Source organism: Medicago sativa, chromosome 5 (genome assembly GCF_051527215.1).
Source record: "Medicago sativa cultivar Bolivia chromosome 5, Bolivia_mono, whole genome shotgun sequence".
In the NCBI taxonomy this organism is placed as follows: Eukaryota; Viridiplantae; Streptophyta; class Magnoliopsida; order Fabales; family Fabaceae; genus Medicago; species Medicago sativa.
The window spans coordinates 76272855-76294794 of record NC_140753.1 but is presented as its reverse complement, the minus strand read 5'-3'; the positions used below and the strand labels follow the sequence as shown (position 1 = coordinate 76294794).

The 21940-nt window shown below is 35.0% G+C and overlaps 2 protein-coding genes and 1 pseudogene across 3 annotated transcripts; all 3 read left to right on the top strand.

Moving 5' to 3' along the window:
- The first annotated feature begins 264 nt into the window (after positions 1-264).
- Positions 265-3797, top strand: LOC146925115 (uncharacterized; annotated as a pseudogene).
- A 1224-nt stretch (positions 3798-5021) lies between these two features.
- Positions 5022-8462, top strand: LOC146925114 (mitochondrial import inner membrane translocase subunit TIM22-3-like). Its single transcript, XM_085710082.1, has 5 exons — positions 5022-5254; positions 6318-6382; positions 6521-6593; positions 6679-6732; positions 7967-8462. Exons 1-5 carry the CDS (start codon positions 5077-5079, stop codon positions 8215-8217), a joined length of 621 nt encoding a protein of 206 aa, XP_085566208.1. The 5' UTR covers positions 5022-5076; the 3' UTR covers positions 8218-8462.
- Positions 8463-11493: 3031 nt separating this feature from the next.
- KIS (tubulin folding cofactor A (KIESEL)) lies at positions 11494-18486 on the top strand. 2 transcript variants are annotated; one of them, XM_085710081.1, is made up of 4 exons: positions 11494-11584; positions 16153-16312; positions 16585-16671; positions 18224-18486. In XM_085710081.1, the coding sequence occupies exons 2-4, from the start codon at positions 16160-16162 to the stop codon at positions 18326-18328; spliced, it is 345 nt and encodes a 114-aa protein (XP_085566207.1). In that variant the 5' UTR covers positions 11494-11584; positions 16153-16159; the 3' UTR covers positions 18329-18486. The 2 variants fall into 2 exon arrangements, with proteins under 2 accessions (XP_085566207.1, XP_085566206.1); XM_085710080.1 differs by lacking the exon at positions 11494-11584 and adding an exon at positions 14511-14589.
- Positions 18487-21940: the final 3454 nt, after the last annotated feature.

Sequence of the window (21940 nt, the reverse complement as noted above, 5' to 3'; positions counted from 1 at the left end):
TGGAAATGACCATATTGCCCCTAGCGGTAGTTAACTACCGCTGGGAAACACGTCGGCAGTTAACTGCCGCTGGTACCCAGCGGTTGTTAACTACCGCTGAAGTCTTTCCCCCCAAAACCAGTAAACCCCTACCTCACCTATTCATTCATCACCTTTCTCATTTCCAAAACCATACCAAAAAGAAAACCCATTTCAAAATTGTTGTGTTAAAATCATGCCTCCAAATCATTGCTGATCGATTGCTAAGACGTTTCTATACACAAAATGCATCAAAGAACAGGTATTACAACGTTAAAATCCATTGCATTTGATTGATTTTTCTGGTTTTTTTTTTTTGTTCTGACACGGGTTGTAGCGGCAGTTAACTATCGCTGGGAAGTGAGCGGCTGTTAACTGCTGCCGCTGGTAACTTAGAAAATTTTGAAAAATTTTCTAAGTGCAGTAGCTACTGCCCAAATTTTTTTTTCCATTTTTTTTCTTTTGTTTTTTTTGTTTGTTTATGTTAATATATGATATTAGATAGATGTTTATTAATTAGTTTAGTAATTGTACGTTGTTTATTTATAGATAATGTTGAGAATGCGGGTGATGATTCGGGTGATCGAAAACCTAGAGTTGTCGATTCCATTAAGGTTGAAGGTCCCGCTAAGGTCGAAGTCTCCGTTAAAGTTGAGGCTTCAAGCGTCAATTCCGATGTGTGGAAACTTCGTGACAACGAAGTGGACACGACTTATTTCTTTTCAACCCAAGACACATGGAAAGATAAAAACGAATTGCTCGGTTGGATCCGTCGACAAGCAAATAGGGTTGGATTTACGGTTGTCATTAGAAGATCTTGTGAAGGAAGAAATGCTATGTTGGAGTTGGTTTGTGAACGGAGCGGCGAGCACAAAGTACCGAAGACAAAAGTGAAGCATGAAGGAATGGGATCAAGAAAATGTGGGTGTTTGTTCAAGGGCGTGGATATGTCGTTAGGGAAGACAATGCTTGGAAATTGGCTATTCTTAATGGCGTTCACAACCATGAGATGGTGCCGTATGTAGCAGGGCACCTTCTTGCCGGAAGATTAACGGAGGACGACAAGAAGATTGTACATGACTTGACCAATTCTTCGGTGAAACCAAAAAATATTTTGACAAACTTGAGGAATAAAAGGAAAGAGTCCATGACAAATATCAAGCAAGTCTACAATGAACGTCATAAATTCAAAAAGGCAAAGAGGAGTGACTTGACGGAGATGCAATATCTAATCACAAAGTTGGAAGAGAATGGATATGTTTATTACGTAAGAGAAAAAAAGGAAAGTCAAACCGTTCAAGATATATTTTGGACTCATCCAACTTCGGTAAAGTTGTTTAACAATTTTCATACTGTTTTGATAATTGATTCCACGTACAAAACCAACTTATATAGGATGCCATTGTTTGAAATAGTTGGAGTCACCTCAACCTATTTGACATATTCAGTTTGTTTTGCATTTATGACGTCCGAGAAGGAGCATTACTTTACTTGGGCTTTGCAAATGTTGCTTAAACTTCTTGGACCAAATAGTGATATGCCTAAGGTGGTAGTGACCGACAGGGACACGGGTATGATGAATGCCGTAAAAAATGTTCTGCCCGGTAGTAGTGCAATACTTTGTTATTTCCATGTTGGCAAAAATGTTAGATCAAGAATCATCACCGATTGCAAAGTTAAACAAAACGTTGTTGTGGTGGATGGCCAAAAGAAGATTGTCGACGAGGAGAAGCATAGTAAGTTGGTTGATACCATATTTGATGCATGGGAAAAATTGGTTGAATCTCCTACTCAAGAGTTATATGCGGCTAATCTAGTGGAATTCCAAGATGCTTGTAAGGATCATCCAAAGTTTCTTAACTATGTTCAAGAAACCATATTGAACCCTTTTAAGGACAAACTAGTGAGGGCATGGACGGACCTTGTGTTACATCTTGGGTGTAGGACCACGAATAGAGTTGAAGGAGCTCATGGTGTGGTGAAGGAATATTTGTCCACCTCCAAGGGTGATTTGGGTACTTGTTGGCATAAAATAGATGAGATGTTGGCAAACCAATTTGGGGAGATACAATCATCGTTTGGTAGGAGCGTTACGGTCTTGGAACATCGATACAAAGATGTCACTTTGTACTCCGGGTTGGGTGGTCACGTGTCTAGAAGAGCCGTGAATTTTATTTTTGTGGAAGAAAAGCGTGCTAGGAGAACCTTGTGCATTGAGAAGAAAACTTGTGGTTGTGTTCAAAGGACGTCGTATGGCCTACCTTGTGCATGCTTCATTGCTATGAAAATCCGTCACAACATGCCCATTTGATTGAATGAGATACACCCGCATTGGCATAAGTTGTAAGTGGGTGAAGAACAAAGTAATGAAAATTTGTTTTCGGTCGCGGAGGAGTGGCATGGTATCCAAGAACGTCTCCAAAGAGTTCCGTTCCGTTCCAAATGAAACTAGAAATCAAAGAGGCTTTGCGGTTGTTAGCGTTTCCGGAGACCACATTGTTGTCACCACCTCCAAGAAAGGTGGCAACCAAATAAGCTCCCAAAAAAATCAAAACCACACGTGGTAGGATCCCATCTACTTGGGAGACTATTGATTCTCAACATCCGGAAAGTCAATCTTCACCACGGAAAAAATCTTCACAAACTAAAAGGAAAGGTGCTCGCATTGCCATTTCTCCGGTTCCGGTTCCTAAGCCTAGCTTGGTTTCAACAAGTTATGATCCATCCAATCCTATGTATTACATGCCAAAATTCATGAGACCATACATTGAGAGAGTTGTGGATGTTATTGGTGACGGGCATTGTGGGTTTAGGGCTATAGCGGAAGCCTTGGGTTTGACGCAAGAAAGTCATGTTATGGTGCGGAGAGCACTTATTCAAGAGTTGAAAGAGCATAGGAGCAAATACATTGAGGTATATGCGAGCGAGCACCGTTACAACTACATCTTGGATGGATTGCATACTCCCAAAAATCCTAGTAGCTTTGCACCTCCCGGCAAATGGTTGACATTGCCGGATATGGGACACATCGTTGCATCATGTTACAATAGGCCGGTGTTAAAGATTACTACATGGAAAGACTACATCTCTGAGACTTTTTTCCCATTTAGAGGACGACCTCCGGTTAACCCGAAAAGCAACATGATTTGCCTTGGTCTAATCCCTAATCGTTTTGTCCTTCTTTCACCAAAAGATGGTTGCCCACTACCTCCAACATCCACGGAGTGGAGAAATCACAGGAGCAAAGAGGCGGCAACATAGGAGGATGAATTTTTGGATCAACACGATCGTTTCCAAACACTCATGGACATTGAGCTCAAAGAGAGACCGGTTCCACCAAAAAAGCCAACAAATGAAGACAATCCAATTATGTTTGATGACACTCCCGTTAAAGAAAACACCGAATTTGAAGATTTGTTTTTAGATGATTTGCTTTTATTAGATGAAATGTGACACTTTTTGGTCGGTGTTAATCCGTTTTTTGGTTGATACGCGCCGACGTATTTTTTTGGATATATAATGTAATGACCAATTTTTTTGGTGATATAATGTAACTAACCTTCAACTATTTATATGTATATCAATATATTTGAGTTTCACATTTATTAGTAATTAATGTACATTACGTGTAATGTTTTGCATAATATGGAAAATTTGATGAATTTCAAACAATTGTTAAACGTTAACGCATTATCGGTTTTGTGTAATGTTACCGAATAATTGATAAACTATGAAATGTTGATGTTTGTGATTGCTGGATGTTGTTGTTTCGGTTTGATTTCCTCCGGAATTGCCGTTTGAAATTACAGGTAAAACAGGACACATTTCCTGGGAAAAACCAAGTGCAGACTGCACTGATTCTGTAACTGGTGTGAGCGGTAGTTAACAACCGCTGACACTCAGTGGTAGTTGACTACCAGCGTGTTTTTCAGCGGTAGTTAACTATCGCCAGGAGCAATATGGTCATTTCCATGTGTCAATTGGAAGTAATCTATGTCAGAAAAGCAATTTTCATCTAACAAAGGAACCTAAGCCACCACATTACATAAGGAAAATTGCTGTTCACACATTTGAGAAGGCTGGGACACACATGTAAAATACGCTTTTGCCCCCTCGGCAGTTAACTGCCGAGCAAAAATAAACCCGGCTGCAGTTAACTACCGAGGAAAACCTCGGTAGTTAACTACCGAGGAAAATGAAAACTCAAATTATCATCATCATCTTCCTTGGTTTACACTGTTTAATACTTTGCACCGCTATATCAAACTCCTGGGTTGTGTGACTGCGAGAGATATCACTGCAGTTGCTCACACTTTAGCCATGATGGCTGCAAACATGACTTGCTTTCAGGCGGCATAACCGAAAGGAAAACAATTGATGAAAAAAATTGTTAAATCCTTTGAAAGGCATCGTTAAAATCCATCAAACTCATCCTTAAATCCTTAACAAATTATCCACGAGTTAAATCTCTCTTTTTCAGTTTGTTGTCTTTTTCACTTATAGTTATCCCAAATCCTTCAAAGACAGTTGATTTTGAAATCCTTCACGTGTTTGATGCTTTTTTTAATCAATTTTAGGCATGAAGGAAAACAATAATAAAATAAACTAGCAAACAAAACCCAACAAACAAATTCATGTGATGATGATGATGCAACCCAAAAAACAGTAAACGCAAACAGCAAATCCATCAAACGATAACAGCAACGATGGAGTTTTCATTTTCCTCGATAGTTAACTACCGAGGTTTTCCTCGGTAGTTAACTGCAGCCGGGTTTATTTTTCCTCGGCAGTTAACTGCCGAGGGGGCAAAAACGTCTTTTATATGTGTGTCACAACCTTATGTAATGTGTCAACAGCAATTTTCTTACATAAGTTGGGCCAAGACTGAAGTGAGTAACAGTTATGGATAAAACTGTAAAAAAGTAGTTACTGAGAGAGTGAGGGAACAAAAACGACGTCGTAGAGAAACTTTGAAAATTGAAAGAGATAACGCATAGGTAACTACTCCACAACAACGCATCAAAAACGAAAACCAAAACAGCAACAGTAGTGGCAGCAATGGCGACGGCGGATTCCGACGGTATCACAACACCGCCTCATGACGACGATTCCTCCGACTCCTCCGTTCCCAATTCTCCCAACACCGCCATCGTTCCCGCCGCTCCCTCCGTTTGTCTTATCCGTTTCGCCACTGATTCCGCCGGTGGCGCTTTAATGGGTTCCGTTTTTGGATACGGTTTTTCTCTTCTATTCACTATCATATCACTAATTAGAGTCTTAATTATTACCAATTCAGTTTTAGTTTTTAATTTTCATGTTTTAATCGAGGGTTTAGTGTTTATGTTCATTTTAAAAATGCTTGAAGTTCTCTTGTTTCACTGATTACTTCCTTAATTATGCCTCTTTTAGTTTGGATTTTCAATTTACCGTTTTAATCAAGGGTTTAGTGTTTGTTGTATAAGTAATACATTGATTGTCAATGCTTGGAATACTGGTTTTGATTTGTTCTTATCGTCTATGAAAAACAGACACGAAACGGACATGTTCACACCTACAAAATTTTGATAAAATGCCATTATTCAATGAAATCACAAATGTTGGTGTGTCCATGTCGGACACCGGACACACTTTTGATCAGAAGTGTCAGTGTCAGTGCCACAAAGCTTATTGTTGTTAGTCTTAAAGAAGTGAAACTGATTCTTATATGGTTTTGTTCATTTTAGCATGATATATTTAAAAATTGTTGTTTGTTTGGAATTAGGGTGAAAATCTATGTCGAGTTTTACATCAATTTTGTTCTTAGAATTCAAAAAATATCCAAGCACAACTTCAGTTCATTTCAAACTCAATTTTACTTAAATCAGTTTAACAAAATAATGAAGCTCCTTTCAGACAATGTTTGTTATATGTCCAACCAAAAACACATACATAGTTTATTTTGGAAGTGACAAGATGGTATCTGCTTTGTTAAATGTGATTCAGAACAAGTCACTGAATTTGTCTAGTAAGTTATTAGTGATCTTAGCTTAAAGTTAACAAGAAATAGCATTTTGGATTAATTCCTCTTATTTTCTAACTATGATATATGATAGAACATTATGGCGTCATTTGATCCATGTAGCCTACCCCACTAAGTGGGATAAGGCCTTGTTGTTGTTGTTGTTGTTGCTCCTCTTATTTTCTGACTAAGATGTTATATTCAGTGTGTATCTTTGAGAAGTATGACTTTTTGATACCTCAATTAGCTGGCGTTTTTCTGATTATTATGCTTAAGGATGCTTGTAATGGGTGTGTTTCAGGTGCTGGATTGTTTAAGAAGAAAGGTTTTAAAGGATCCTTTGCAGATGCGGGGTCTTCTGCAAAGGTACATTGAAAATCTAAATAACTTTTTCCTTGATTGCTTGATGTCGACTTTGTTAATCTTTGTATAGAATCAATATATCATATGTTGTTATATGCTTCTATTTTGCGCTTATATAATAGTTTTTCTTTCCTTTGTTAGACATTTGCAGTTTTGTCTGGAGTTCATAGTTTGGTTGTTTGCATCTTGAAAAGACTTCGAGGAAAGGATGATGGTATGTAATATTGAACTATAAAAACATTTTTGCTTTAATAACGGTCTTTTGTCCCCTGATTATGTCTATACTTTCATATATGCAGTCATTAACGCTGGAGTAGCTGGATGTTGCACGGGACTTGCTCTAAGTTTTCCCGGTATTCTTTTAACTTTTAAATAAATTGATTAATTTTCCCTTTCTTTGAAACTTGTTCCACCTTATTGGCGTATAAAGAAAGAAGGGTAAAGGGAATATGACTTCTCATGAACATATACATTTATATATTTCATTCTTGATATCATACACACACATGCCTTAAATAGCTGTAATATAGTCCCTTATTGGTGGGCGAGGTTATTTTTTAGTTGTATTCCACCGTGGAATCCACCATCCAGTGTTGGTGGAATCTCCAGTTGAAGCCTAGGATCGCCTGATTCTAGGATTCAAGAAGTCCTTAACTTGCTGAAGTGCCTTTGGATCACAATGGTGAGATCACAAAAATCCCAATTTTTCAAAATTGAAGTAGTCCGGGTCTGGTTTATAAAAAATTCAGGTTTTAAATTTAAAAAAGAGAAATGAAATAAATCAAAATGACACCTCTTCCCTGTGCGACAGCGATGCTACCTCTCCTCCACCAGCGGCTGCGACACCGCTTCGTTTTTCCACTAGCAATACTACCTCCTCCCACTTTTCCTCGTTTCTCTGTTTCTTGCATGTGGTTCCTCTGTTTTTGTTACTTCATGCTCTGTTTCAGTTCAGTGACTTCAACCTCTGTTCTGTAAATGGCTTCAACTTGTGAATTATCCTCTGTTTCTTATAATTTATGAACTAATGAGTAATGGTTATGAACCTGTGGATTTGGCCTATGAACATAGTTTAATATTCTGATTTAGAGGTTATTGTCTCTATCTACGATAATTTTTAGGGTATTGCCAATGTGTGCCCTTGTTAAGGAATCCAAAAGTAGAAATTGTGCAGTGAAAAAAATTAACTTTCTAACTTTTAAAAAATGAAATGCACGAATCTTAAGACAATACTTCTATATTGAGTTCCTTAACATGTACCCTTAGGGCACACATTAGCATTTGTCTAATTTGTATGCTTATGTGTGTGTATATAGTATACCATTTCGTACTAGTGGGATCTTACGATCCTAGAGTTACGATCTTTTAACCCCCTCCCAATCTTGCGTAGACTCTTAATTTTTAGAACTTTGTCATCACCGTCAAGCAAAGGGAAAAAAAGGAAATACAAACTTTGTTGAGTCAATTGCCTTCTAAGTTCTAATCATTGATGTTGTTAAAATTCATTTCATTGTTTAACTAAATATATTGTGAGTTTCATTTTTGTACTTGTTTGGTCATCATGACTTATCATCTAGTATTCTTCAGGTGCACCACAAGCGCTTTTGCAGGGTTGCCTCACTTTTGGGGCATTTTCTTTTATTATGGAAGGGCTAAACAAACAGCAGCCAGCACTTGCACTGCCCATGTCCTGGAAAACAGGGCTGCAGCACAATGCACGACCTCCCCTTGTACTCCCCCTTCAACTCCCTCTTCCAAATGAATTGAAAGAAGCTTTCTCTTTTTTCTCGGAGTCTTTGAAAAAGCGCAGCAAGGGAGCTTATCCTACATCTCGATAAGACATCTGGGTATCGTAATTTTCTTGCACCATGTAGATAAGATATGCACCCTCCTTCGCTTTTATTTAGGTTCCTTGCAGTTTTTATCAGCATTTTGTTTTTGGAGAACTTGATTGTGACGAAACATTGTTATCCTAGGAGATGTGTTGTTGACATGCTATTGAGTTCCAACATATCATTGCTTTTCTCGGCGAATAGTTTGAACTTGAAAGGAATATATGTAATGATTGATTGGGCTTGATTAATTTGCTTATCATCCGAAATACACTTATGTGAAGTAGTGGCAGTCGGAATGCCAAACACTGAATAATTTAAGAACAGATAGTTAATTGTACTAATTGAATCGGATATTCGTATAGTTTTACTAATTCACTTTTTTTTTTTTTTTTTTAATAAGCGAATTGCACAGCTGTATGTAGCATTAAGTTTTTCTGTTCAAGATCACCTTTTCATGAAGTGAAAAACTTGAGCAAATATACATCTAAACACATGCTACATAAATTGCCCTCACTATTCCCTTGATCCAGCATCCAATTCTTCCAATTCAAGTTCTCACTATGCAAATGTAATTTTCCTTCTAATATGTTGCAAAATCATATACTAATTCACAACATTGCTACAATAATAATGATACATGAAGCACCAAGATTCACAAGCAAGTATGCCATACTCCTGCATGCATTGAGAACGGACAATTGTCCACCGATTCCTCCCGAAATAGGTTCGGTGTATGTATCTGTCAATGGAATATTTTTCTTCTCCACGAAATTAGCGACAAGAAATACCAATCAATAGCAAAAGCAAATTCAAAGTTTATTACTACGGAACCATTTTAAGTTGAACTTAAATCCTTTAAAAAAACATAATAGTTGAAACTAGGTTATACGTGTATATTGCATGGTTGTACGTGTATGTGACTTCATCTGACGTTATTAGGTTATACATTTATATTGACGACAACCCTTTAAAATAAAACTTTAAGCTTGTTTGGTAGAACTTTTGAAAACAAGTTACGACAACAATTTTCATCAATTTTTTTCACTTATTTTCACTAAGTTTTTCAATATAGCTTATAAAAACAACTTATAACGTATAAAAAAACAATTTAACATTCTTTAATTTATGCTATAAAAATAGTTTATGCAAACTTATACATACGCATTTAATAAGATAAGTGTTCGTGTTATAAGTTGTAAATAAGTTGTTTATCCAAACAAGCCTTAAGTATGAGTTGATGTAGTAAACTAGGTTATATTGACTAAAACCCTTTAAAATTGTTTTCAATTCCAAACTAGAACAAAATCATCTCAATATATGGTCATTTATATTGTTTTTTTGGACAAGGCAAAAGTGACAAAAACATCAAAGAGAACTCAGACATACGGACATCAACATCCCAAGAAGTTCTCATCCTCTGCCACTCCTCATAATATAGATCGTTTATATGTTAAGGGATATTTTATTATGTGCATTTTTTTTTTAGGAATTCATATGTATCTATAACAATATATAAAGGGGATGCATATATAAATGTAATATTGTGAATTTGTTTTTTGACAAAAATGTTGACAATATTTTCTTTTAGGAAATATTGACAACTTATTCTCATGATTTCCCCTCATTCTTATTCCCATGTTTTTTTTGTCGAGAGGAATTTCTTTTTGTTAGACCTCACCTAAAAGCTTTCTTTCCTTCCCCACCACATCATGAAAAAGACCCTTAGCTGTCTTTCCATGTTAGGCTAAAGGTAGAATAACAGAATAAAGTTTTCATCAACTTAAATTATTTTTCAAACTTCTTTCAAAAAAAAAAAAAACTTGGATTATTTTTCAAACATATTTCAAAAGACATTTAAAAAGGTTAAATTGAATTTATGGAAAAGAAAAGTTGATTTTTTTAAAGGAAAATAAAATTTGAATTGAACTTAGATAAAATACATAATAAATAAGATCATAATACTGAGCAACACAGTTGGTTTGAACCAATTTAAACATAGCAGCATGAAGACAGGTTGGACCAAAATCAAATTCTAAATCCCTACTCAACTTTCTTAGATCGAGTTTAGCAAACTAAAATTTGAAGAGGATTAAAATTCAATCTGTTGTTTTTTTTTTTAATGAAATCACTTGAATTATTAGTGTGGAGTTTCAAGAATATTTTTGATCAAATTTTTTATCACAAAATCATTTTGATGAATTGTGAAGGTGAGAGTAAGTATGGAGTTTAAAAGATACCACTTTTTATTCACCATAAACCCTTACACATAAACATTTGATGATTGTTTTATGGATCCTTTAGTTTGCTCAATAATTTGAATTTATCAAATCGTACTTTCGATCGCACAAAATCAATTGAAAGATACAATTCAATTGACGTTTTTTTTGAATCAAAACGTAAATCTTGATACTTATTAGAATGGTTGAACAATTCACGACGCACAAAACAAGAATTTTGCTCTCCACCCAGCACGTTTTGCTCCCACCCTGCAGCCGTTCCATATTTACCCTTGCGCATGTTAACTAACGCAAGTGTAAATGTATGCATTAGTTAACATGCGTTGCGCAACTTAAGTAACGCAAGTGTTAAACACTGCGTGAGTTAACTAGCGTACACATTAAGCACTACGTGAGTTAACTCACGCACAGTCTGTGCATACAACCAGCAGAGTTGGAAACCTCTTTTCTCCCTGTTTTTCCAATCATTCTTTCATACATTCATTCAAGAACAGAATTTTCATCATTCATTCAATAATACATTCAATCAACATCAACTCATAATTATATTACGAAAAATAACGGGATAAAATAAGCGAATAACATAACGGATAATGTCATAAAAACGCTAAAAAGCGTAAGTGTAATCGGAGTACAACGAAGTTAACTTGCGCATGGATAAAATAAGCGAATAACATAACGGATAATGTCATAACATAACTTGCGTGAGGGAAATGTGTTTATGTGTTGCTGATAAATGACTTAACTAACGCTGCGCAAGTTAACTTGCGCAACACATGTTAAGTCACGCATAAATCACAACTTGCGCATGTTAAGGTGCGCAGCGTGACTTAACTTGCGCAGGGGTAAAAATGGAATGGCTACAGGGTGCGAGTGATTTGTGCTGGGTGGAGAGCAAAATTCACAAAACAATCGTCAAACATGGGTAAAAAAAGTTTATTGAAAGTAAGTAAAAGAAAAAACCCGTACCCGATTCAGAAAACGGTAAAAATACCCGGGTACCCAAAGTTAAATCTAAAACCGCAGCTTCTGAAATAGAATCACTGCGCTCATTTCGTGATTATCATCTACCACGCAGATTTTCTTCTCTGTTCAAGTCACAGCAATTTCAACATTCCAGTTTTCACCATCTCGTAAGTTTCAACATTCCCTTCCCATTTCTTGAAATCTGCATTTCAAATCAATAAATTAAAGCTTTTTAAACTGTTTATTCAAATTTTCAAGTGTGTATACCAACTGTTTGTTCAAATGCCTGAAATAATATATTTATACATGTGAGGCACCGACACTGGAAACAAGACTAACATTGACACGATGACACCGATAATTATTTGAAAAAATGACAATTGATTATAATCACTTGTGTCGGTGTCGGACACTAACACATGTCGAACATTGGACACATCTTCGATCAAAAGTGTGCTGTTACAGAGTTCATTTACATTAGAGTTTTACTTTGCTAATTTTCATATTTTGTTTTGTTTTGTTTCAAGTATTTTTGTTTTATAGTGAAATCTATGATTCTGATATGTTTGAAGTTTAGGGTTTCTGGTTTTGTAGTTTAGGGTATTTGAAATGGTGGCTTCTAAGGCGAGGGCTCAATTAAGTCCCTCACCAGTGTTCCACTCTTTTCAACCATTAGATTAAATAAGTCTGTATGACATTGATATTTGTTATTTTCCTCTATGCGTTACACATTCTTTTTCTCTCCAAAACATAGAAGAAGCAAAATCCAATAATAAAAAACACAATAACGAAAGGAGCATTATAATTTGATTTTCGGTTCCATTTAATTTAACTCATGTAATTGGGATTGTATTCCATTTTAATAAAAATCATTCACTTTTGTATTGGTGATTTTTGGGTGCTCCAAATGTTTGCAAAATACAAGTTTAACAAGATGGGAGATGGTGGTTACACATATACTAAGATCTGAAAGGTGGGGGTGGCTGAGCCGCTGAGGACCACCGTAACAAAGGGAGGGGAGGGTAAGAGGTGATAAGGGGTAGAGAGAAGAAATAATGAAGTTGTTTGGTCCGATCTGGTGTGGATACCACATGATACCATCTTATAAGTTCCTTCATCTAATGGCTTTTAATCACGGTCAACTCATTCTTTGGGTGAGGGACATAGTTGAGCCCTCACCCTAGAAGCCACCATTTGAAATAGTTGAAATGTGTAGCAATATAAGCTGAAAAAAGATAGGTGAGAGTAGAGAATTAGGGGAGAAAGTTTTTGGATTTGTTTGATGAGTGGAGAGGATTTTCAATTTGGTAAAAAGTAGATAATTCATGATACTCTAGGGATTTACTTTGTTAATATCCCATTTTTATTCTGTTATGTTTCAATCTTGTTTGTTTTATTGTGAAATCTGTGATCCTGTTATATTTAGAGTTCAGGGTTTCTGTTTGTGTAGTTTAGCGTTTTGATATGTTTGGTGAGTAGTGAAGATTTTTTATACGCCAAAGAAGTTGCTGAGTTTTGTGATTTGAAGAATGGAGTTGAAGTATAATTTTCCTACATTAATAAGCACTCTTTGTGTTTCATAAGTGGAGCATAGACTTCTGTTGATTCTAGGGGAAATTGCACATACCTACCTACCTTTAAATTGCACATACTATTTCTGTTGTCAAATATTAGTTATGGCGCCGCCATGGTGGATTGCGGTGGCAGATTTTCTTATAACCGCCATGGCCAATTTGTGAAGGGTAGCGGTGCCAGGACGTCTTATGGCATATTTTTGGCTTTCCATCATTGATAACTCTGGAAATTACACCCCTCTATTTTGCAAAAGACATTTATCTCCCTTCAATCACACACACCCTCTACAAGGGCTGCATTTGTGATTTAAGCATATCTTAGGAGACTTGAGTGCAATTTCCCCTTCATCCTAATAGTTTTCGATTGTAACAACATAACGAAGAAGACAAGGGTGTATCACACATGATAATATGGTGCCTACAGGATTCACAATGGATCCATTCTTTTCCTGCATCCTATCACTGTGGTAGTTTTACAGTATCAGATTATCCTTCAGCTGTATTAGAAGTATAAAAGATAGTTAGACTTTGTTAGTAGATACTTTGTGTGTTAATCCTCCATATGCTCTATACATAAAACATCCTGTACTCATTTTCTGTATCTTTTAATCAATATGTTGCCTTTGGAGTATACTCTCTACCCTTGGATTCCTCAGAAATGATCCTAAACTAACAATGACAACTGTTATCAGAAAATACTGTGATTGTGTGTTGCCGTTCTTTCATTTTTTGTACTGGAACTTAATGTGGGTGCTTCTTTACTGTCAATGTGAACGCTTCATATATATGCTCTTTTGTGGCTGACATAACATAGGAAGGGTTAAGCAAGGCAAAACTGCTGAATCTTGTTTTGCATAAAACTGGTAGTTCTTTTGTGGCTACATTCTTGTTCCTACTTAAATACACTGGTCCACTTTTTGCGCATGTCTCCTCAAGTTTAGGGATTATGTTTTGTGAGTTTAGGGTAATTGAAACACTTGGAGTGTGTAATAATATAAGCTGAAAAATGATAGAACGAGGTGGAGAATTGATTAGTGCGGTGGGGGGTAATGTTTTTAGATATGTTTATGCGTCCAGAGGATTTTCTATATGGTAAGGAAGTAGCTTAGTTTTGGGATTTGAAGAAAGGAGTTGAACTTGAAGTAGAACTCCCCTCCAATAGGAGCTCTCCCTTGTTTGTAAGTAGAGCTTAGGCTTATGTTGATTCTAGGGGATAATGCACACACCTACCTTAAGATATGCTTAAATGAAGTTTTGTCAAAAATTGGTCGTGGCGCTGCCATGGTGGATTGCGGTGGCGGATTTTTTGACAACCGCCATGACCAATTTGTGAAGGACAGCGGGACCAGGATGTCTTGTGGCGTGTATGATAGGGCCATATGGTGGATTTTTGGTTTTCGTCATGGTCCGCCATCGATAACTCTGGAAATGACACCCCTCTTTTTTTTGCCCAATTTATTACCCGGGAACCCAAAGTTAGATCTAACTTCAACTTGTGAAATAGAATCGCTGCACTCATTTCGTGATTTATTACTCGGGCCAGATTTTATTCTCTGTCCTAGTCACGGCAATTTGAACAATCTAGTTTTCAGCATCTTGTAAGTTTCTGCTATTGAAATCAATAAATCAAAGCTGTGTAAACTGTTTATTCAAATTTTCAAGTGTGTCTATCAAACTGCTTGAAAGAATGTATTTATATATATATATAAATATATGAGCTTTTGTGAAAAGACACCACCAAAGGGTGTCTTGTAACAAAACCCTATATGGGTTATATATATATGGGTTTTGCTAGAAGACACCTTTTGTGAAGGTGTCTTTTAGCAAGTTACTCTATGAACATTTGCGAAAAGACACCAACTTACTTTTATGAAGGTGTCTATATATATATATATATATATATATATATATATATATATATATATATATATATATATATATATATATATATATATATATATATATATATATATATATATATGAGCTTTTGTTATGTGAAAAACTTCATTTATTGTCTGTTTATATTCTAATGATATGACTTTTGATATGTGAAAACTTCGTGTTGTTTGTTTAGATTGATGATTATGGGTCTCAATATTTTGCTCCATGCTCTATTATATGTGGTTAACATGATAACTTTTATATGTATAAGAATAATTCTCAGAATTGATAGAATGTGAAAATAACTAGCTTGAAAATCAGTGTATGTTATTCATTGTTGAAAGCTAGAATTCAAATTTATACTGTGTTTGGTTGGGCGTTACTATACAAAATCTCGCGTCCCAAGGCTCATAAAACGTGAAAATAACGAAGCTCAAATTTGTACGTTGGTGGGTATCCCACCGTGTAAACAAACACATGCTTAATGGTAGAGTAGAGGACTCTGCTTGATCCTTATCATAGAGAATTGATTGAAAACAAAGGTAACAATTTTTGTTAATCATTTGGAGTTAAATATGGATCGCTCTCGTGCGTTTATGATTTGTTTGCAATACGGAGTACAATATTAGTAAATGAGAGTATTTTCAGGGCAAAGTTTTCTTCCTTGGGTGTTCTGTATTGGTGGTTTTTCATCAGTATTCACCTTTCAAATAGAGTGCCCCAGCATAAAAATTGGTGAATAAGATAAACCCTAAACCTGGAAGTATAATATATATGCATGCATATGTTTCATTATTTTTGATAAAAAGTTAAAATTTAATGGTAAAGTAGAGGACCCTTTTTGATCCTTATAAAGAGAATAGATCAAAAACAAAGATAACATTTTTTCTTAATTATTTTGAGTGAAATACAGAACACTGTCCATGCTAGTTTATGGTTCATTAACATTAATGAAACTACAATTATGGGAAATGGGAGATTTTCGGGGAAAAGTTCTCTTTGGTTGTTCTGAATTCCGATTGGTCTCTTTTTGGGTACCTTGTTTGTTGAATTTTCTATAGAAATGATTGGTTGTTTTTTCTTCTTGCATCAGAGCATGGGAAAGATTGTGATATCACATGATTGTCTGTTTTCCACTTATGAATCATAACACTAGACTATTTGAGAACTCTAGTAATAAAATCATCATGCTGTGCATTGTGATTTGGAAAAAACAAATTTTACATTGAAGTTTATTTCTTTGTTTATATTTTTTAAAAAAGGTTTTTGTTTTGGTATAGGAATTCAATGGATACTGTAAGAAGCCTGAAAATCAAGACAAGTACCTGCAAACGACTTGTGAAGGAGCTGCATTCTTATGAAAAGGAAGTTGAGAGAGAAGCTGCCAAAACAGCTGATATGAAGAACAAAGGAGCTGACCCTTATGATCTCAAGCAGCAGGCATGCCTAAACATTGTGCTTCATGCATTGATTTAACTTCTTAATGTTTTCAAATTGATTACTGTTTTAGATGAGCTTATAAGTTATAATAAAAAAATCTTAATTTTTGTAAAAAAGTAGACAATTTTTCTCCTAAAAATTTGTCCAATTCAAATTTGTACAGACGGATTTTCATAATTTTAATAAGACATTTTGTGGTGTTTGCCATCAGTTTGTCATTTTCTTTGCTGTGTAAAAAGATAATTATGTATTATGCTGGCCTGATTGGACAGGAAAATGTGCTGGGTGAGTCAAGGATGATGATTCCTGACTGCCGCAAGCGTTTGGAGGCCGCTTTGGAAGACTTGAAAGGAATATTGGTACATATATTTCTTGTTTCTATGGTCACTGTATATTTTAGTTTTCTACTTTTCTGTCTTGTCATGGACATTGTTAACCATGTTGACATGTTCAATATTTGGTGCCTTGCCTTTATAATTAAATAACTCAGCTTACTTCATTAACTCTTCCAATGGAGGACGATACTTGCCAATGATTATTTGAATTATATGAAATAGATATTGCAACAGGAGTAATGTTAGGTCACTGATCCATAACATGTTGGTTTGAGACAAAATTAGTGTTTAAGTATTTATTTCATGGGGCCAAGTGGCTGGCTTCTCTCATATCATGCTACATTTTTCTCAATTTGATTTCTACAACTTTCTATATTCAACTGTGGCATTTTGAGAGTCTAATAGTCGCTGTAATAGAAACCTTTGCTTTGAGTTAAGATTTGGGTTATCGGGCAATACTCACCTGCAGTCATGGTGTTTGAAACCCAATTCAAGAGAAATAGAAAGTTGTATTGTTGATTGAAAACAAACTATTGCAATGAGTAAACCACCCTAATCTCATAGCAAAAGCTCCTAAGAGAAGCTATTTCTCTGCCAATAACAAACAAGCTACTAATATCCTACCCTTTACTCTTCCTCCTACTACATGTGTTGTATGGTCTAACAAACTTGCCAACTCATCACTTGTAACTAATTCTCTCCCCTAAGCATTTCTTTTTCCTTACACATATAATCCTCCTGGGCTCCTTACACATATAATTCTGATCCCGGGCTTCCAATGATTTAAGCCCATAAGCTTTTTCACCCATGTTCCATGCTCTATCACACGTGGCATTGCTTTGTATCAAGACTTAGGCTTGAATGTATGAAAACAACTCCAAATATTCTGACGTGATCCTCTAATGAAATTGCTGGAAATGAACTTCTGCAATCAACCATGCTCCAAATAGAAGAGCTCAAACACTGCCATATAGTCATACTAACAAAACCCATCTGCTTCCATTTCTTCAGCTCTTTATGGGTTGTCTAGCCCTCCCCCTCCTATGACAGAAGACTATATTTGCCAGTGTGGATTAGTAGAAGCTCGATGCTGATAGTATAACCATAGAAATTACAACTTCTCTTACTGCATTAAATGCTTCTCTAAGCAAACACTCTCTGCTACACCCTCGCTAAACTAATCATTTTGCGCTCTCTAGTCTCACCTAGCCTCCCAATAACACTGTTTAGCCACTAATGTGGCCATGTTAACAAAGCCCTATGACACAAGCTTTATCTTACAACCTAAACATAGTTGTTTATTCTTTTGTAGCATGTTAAACTTTTTGTAGTATTTGGTATAATTGTTTTTTGGGACATTTTGTTCGCATGTTTAGGAACCAATTCTTTTTGTAGTATTTGTTATAATTAATAATTATGTGAAACAGTCTTAAACTAACCAATTATTTTCAGTATGCAATGAAGGAACTTTATTTTCTCGTATGTAATAATCATAATTAAATCAGTTGATGCATTTCCTTGAAATTGGATCTGTTAATTTAATTTTATGTGAGAGTATATATTTGTCTGCTTTCAGGCCGAGTTGTTGGAGGAGACTGATAAAAAGGAAAGCCCTGAAATTGATGAAGCTCGAAACACCATTGTGGAAGTTGAAAAGGTATTTGAAACAATTGAAGCTTAGGAAGGCAGTTACACCAGTGTATGCGGTGGACGATATTGTGCCTGTATTATATAGTTTCTCCCTGATCTTCAAAATTTGATCGATGCTGAAAAAGTTTATGAAACTTGTGACATTTAACCTTATATATACTTAACTATGACATCGATTTACTTTTCTAAGCTTGATAGCATCATATTATTTGAGAAAGTTCTTTTATGCGTATTGAGTAGGCATCAATCATTCCACCTGTGAGATGGTGGCGAAGAATTCCCTCTTTCTTTTTAAATGAAAACTAATCAAAAGCTTAATCAACATTGATATTAATTACTATATCACATAGACGTGTAAAAAAAACTATAGTTTCCTTTTCATTTCTTTTGATTTTGATATTATGTCTATGGATACGGTTCTGCAAAAATACTCCTCACTCATTAGATATAATAATTCACCTTATTAGTCCAATGTTGCTAAAAAAACAACACATTTCGTACCCAAAACAACAACACAGATGCAGGAATATAATACAATTTTTTTCTTGTATATACTTTTATAATGCTTTATTTTTTATTAATAAGGTAGAATAAAGATATACTTGATGAATTAGTAGTTAATATTATTAAGAATTTTTATAATGACATAATTAAGAATAATTTTTAATGAAAGTGTTCAAATGGAGAAATGATCAACTTTATATGTTAGTGTTCAAATGGAGAAACGATCAACTTTAACTTTATATGTTAGAATGAGGAAAATATCATATACTTTTTTTGTAAGCACCACTAAAAATTCACTTCAAGGTTTCAATTTAGGTGAAAGTGTTTAACTTAACAAGATTCTAACTACTAGTTGAAGTAGGTCTTACCAACGGAAAATGCCACTCTATCTATACATCAGAAAATGCCACACTATCATTGTAAAAAAAAAAGATAATTCTATCATTGTAAAAAAAAAAAAAAAAGACCATTCTATTATTCCTTAGAACATTTCCTGAGGTTGCAAGGAGTTGACTCACAAAAGCATGGGTTTAACTCTTGCCGTCATGTTAATAACTTTTTTTGAAGGGTGATCTATAACTAACACTTTTTTGTGAGTCTTGAGGTATGTTCTGACTCTGGTGAGTTTCGGAACTCAACTCACCTAAATTTTTATTCATAAAAACCGTTTCTTCGGTTTCACTCATTTTATTTTGGTTTAAGACATGAATTTAATTTTGACGAATGAAACTCTAGCATAAATTTTGATTATTTTTTTCTATATATTTTGTTTTTTGGTGATCACTAAGAGGACTAGCTCCCAAGAAGAAAACTAAAACTAAAAACCTCCTTCAGATAAAAAGTCGCAGCAAAATCTGCTCTAAAAACATGTAGAACCGAAGAAGGAATGCTGCAGAAAAACTTCGTGCAAGAATCTAAACCAAGAATTCAGTTGAAAAACAAAACTACGAATAAATGTTTTTTCAATCTGGCATTGCAATTTTACTTAAACTACAACTGCAAACAGAATTTTCAACCTGCAGCCATAATGTAAAAGATTCCTCTTTCAAATTGGTTAATAACCATAGACTCTCCACACCACTATTAATTAAAGTTCAAAGGCAAGTTTTATATGATTTTACAATTGAAAAATGTTTCATAAGGCACGGTTTTAATTGATTATATTCTCGATTAATGAGTAGTCAATATCAACATGTTACACTAATAAGAAGAATGTTGTAATACCGATACTTGCATGTTGAGGATTTTTATATATCAAGAAACACACTCACCCTCCACCTTCCAAAATGTTTAATCTAAAAAAATTGGTACTAGTTGTTGGAAGTTTGCTCCAAGTTTAAGAGGAAAGACCAAGCACATTGTTGTTGTTCTCATGACGAAGGATCTCATACCATATCCTTAGTAGTTTCAACATTATTTTTTCTCAAATAACTATCAAACATGTTTCAAATTGATACCAAATAGTACTATCATCATCAATTAACACTGCATAAAAAATCATAAACAAACACTAGTATATCATATTTAAAGTTAACATACTTCAACAATAACTAATTAGCATATTTCAAATTGATACCAAATATCAGTAGTGTATTTTACCTTAGAACTATACAATATATTACAAGGACATTATACAAGAAAACTATACTAAAGATATCGTGATATACAACACACATAGTAAATTTGATAGACTGTCCTTGTAATATATTTTATTGTATAATTCTATTCCATTTCTGCTTGAAACTACCCACTGCACCAATTAATTTCTGCTTGATTTCTACGTATAATATATTGTTTGTATCTACAAGTAAATCATCTATGTCTAGTGTCATTCAAAATGGAGGACAGTGTGTTCTGCCACTGGTTCAGTCATGAGAAACTTTATAACTTCCGCCAATTTCAAATGGTAGCGGATGAAGATGGTAGTAGATGTACAACTTTTTAACTTTACTCTATTCAGTAATGTACTCTAAAGTTTCTTCGAAGCACGAGACAAATGCTTTTGTTGCAACGAGGCATTTGTTCCTGGTTATCGTAGCACATCCGGGAATCTCAGAGTCATGATCCTTGGGGAAGATAAGGTTGGAGGCGGTTTTGACGGATTTGTTTCAGTTAGAATCATGAGAATTTCTGACCATGGAGAAGTTAGAAGCTTGTGTGCAGTAGAAGTTTGGATTTCACAACAACATATGAGACACAAATCACTTAACTTGCGCTACAAGTTACATTTAGAAGTTTGAATTTCATTTATAATTTGAGTGTAATTTCGCGCTCATTTAGTTAGTTAGGACAGTTATGGTGAGCTGGCTTAGATTACTGCTATATAATCTCTAGTCTTGTACATTCCTAACTGATTCAATCATAATACATTTTTCACATTTAGTTCATCTTCTCCACGATTTAGTTTTACTTTGAGATTTCCAAACCCAAAACCATGAAGTTGATGGGGACTATTAATGGTAACAAGGTGAAGGTGTAAATTGATAGTGGGGGCAGTCATTATTTCATCGGATCCAGAGTGGTCCGGAATCTTTTCTTCGGATCCAGGGTGGTTCAGTACAATTTGGTGATGGGTTTGAGAAAAATACACAGGGCTGCTGTGAGGACTTAAGGGTGCAACTGGGAGAGTGAAAAAGATGTTGTTTTAGAAATAACATGGCTAGCTACTTTGGGAATCGATAAGTCAAAGTTAAAAAGAATGACACAAAACAAAATTAAATTGAAAATTGACAGACTTTTTGACTCAATCACAAATCAAAGCTTAAAAAACAACTCTAAATTCCATGAATAATGTAATAGCTTCTTAAACAATGTTTAGAGCATAATGAAAACACATTAAGCAATAAATATATAAACAAATTGTCTTGTTCATTGCACAATATAAATAAGACATATGTTGGCTAATAATATAAAAAGAAACACGAGTCAAACCAGTTCCTTGATATTACTAAATATGAAGGTAAAAATAAATCCCTCAAACAATTGAAGTCGGTTGAGTGTCACAACAAAGAGTTGCAAACAATTTTGAGCATGAAAAAAAGAGGGGAATGAGTAAAATGCAGGGCATTTAAGCAAGAAAACTACTATTTGTCATCAATATATGCAACAACACAACACAAAGATTAAAGTAATTCTAGAA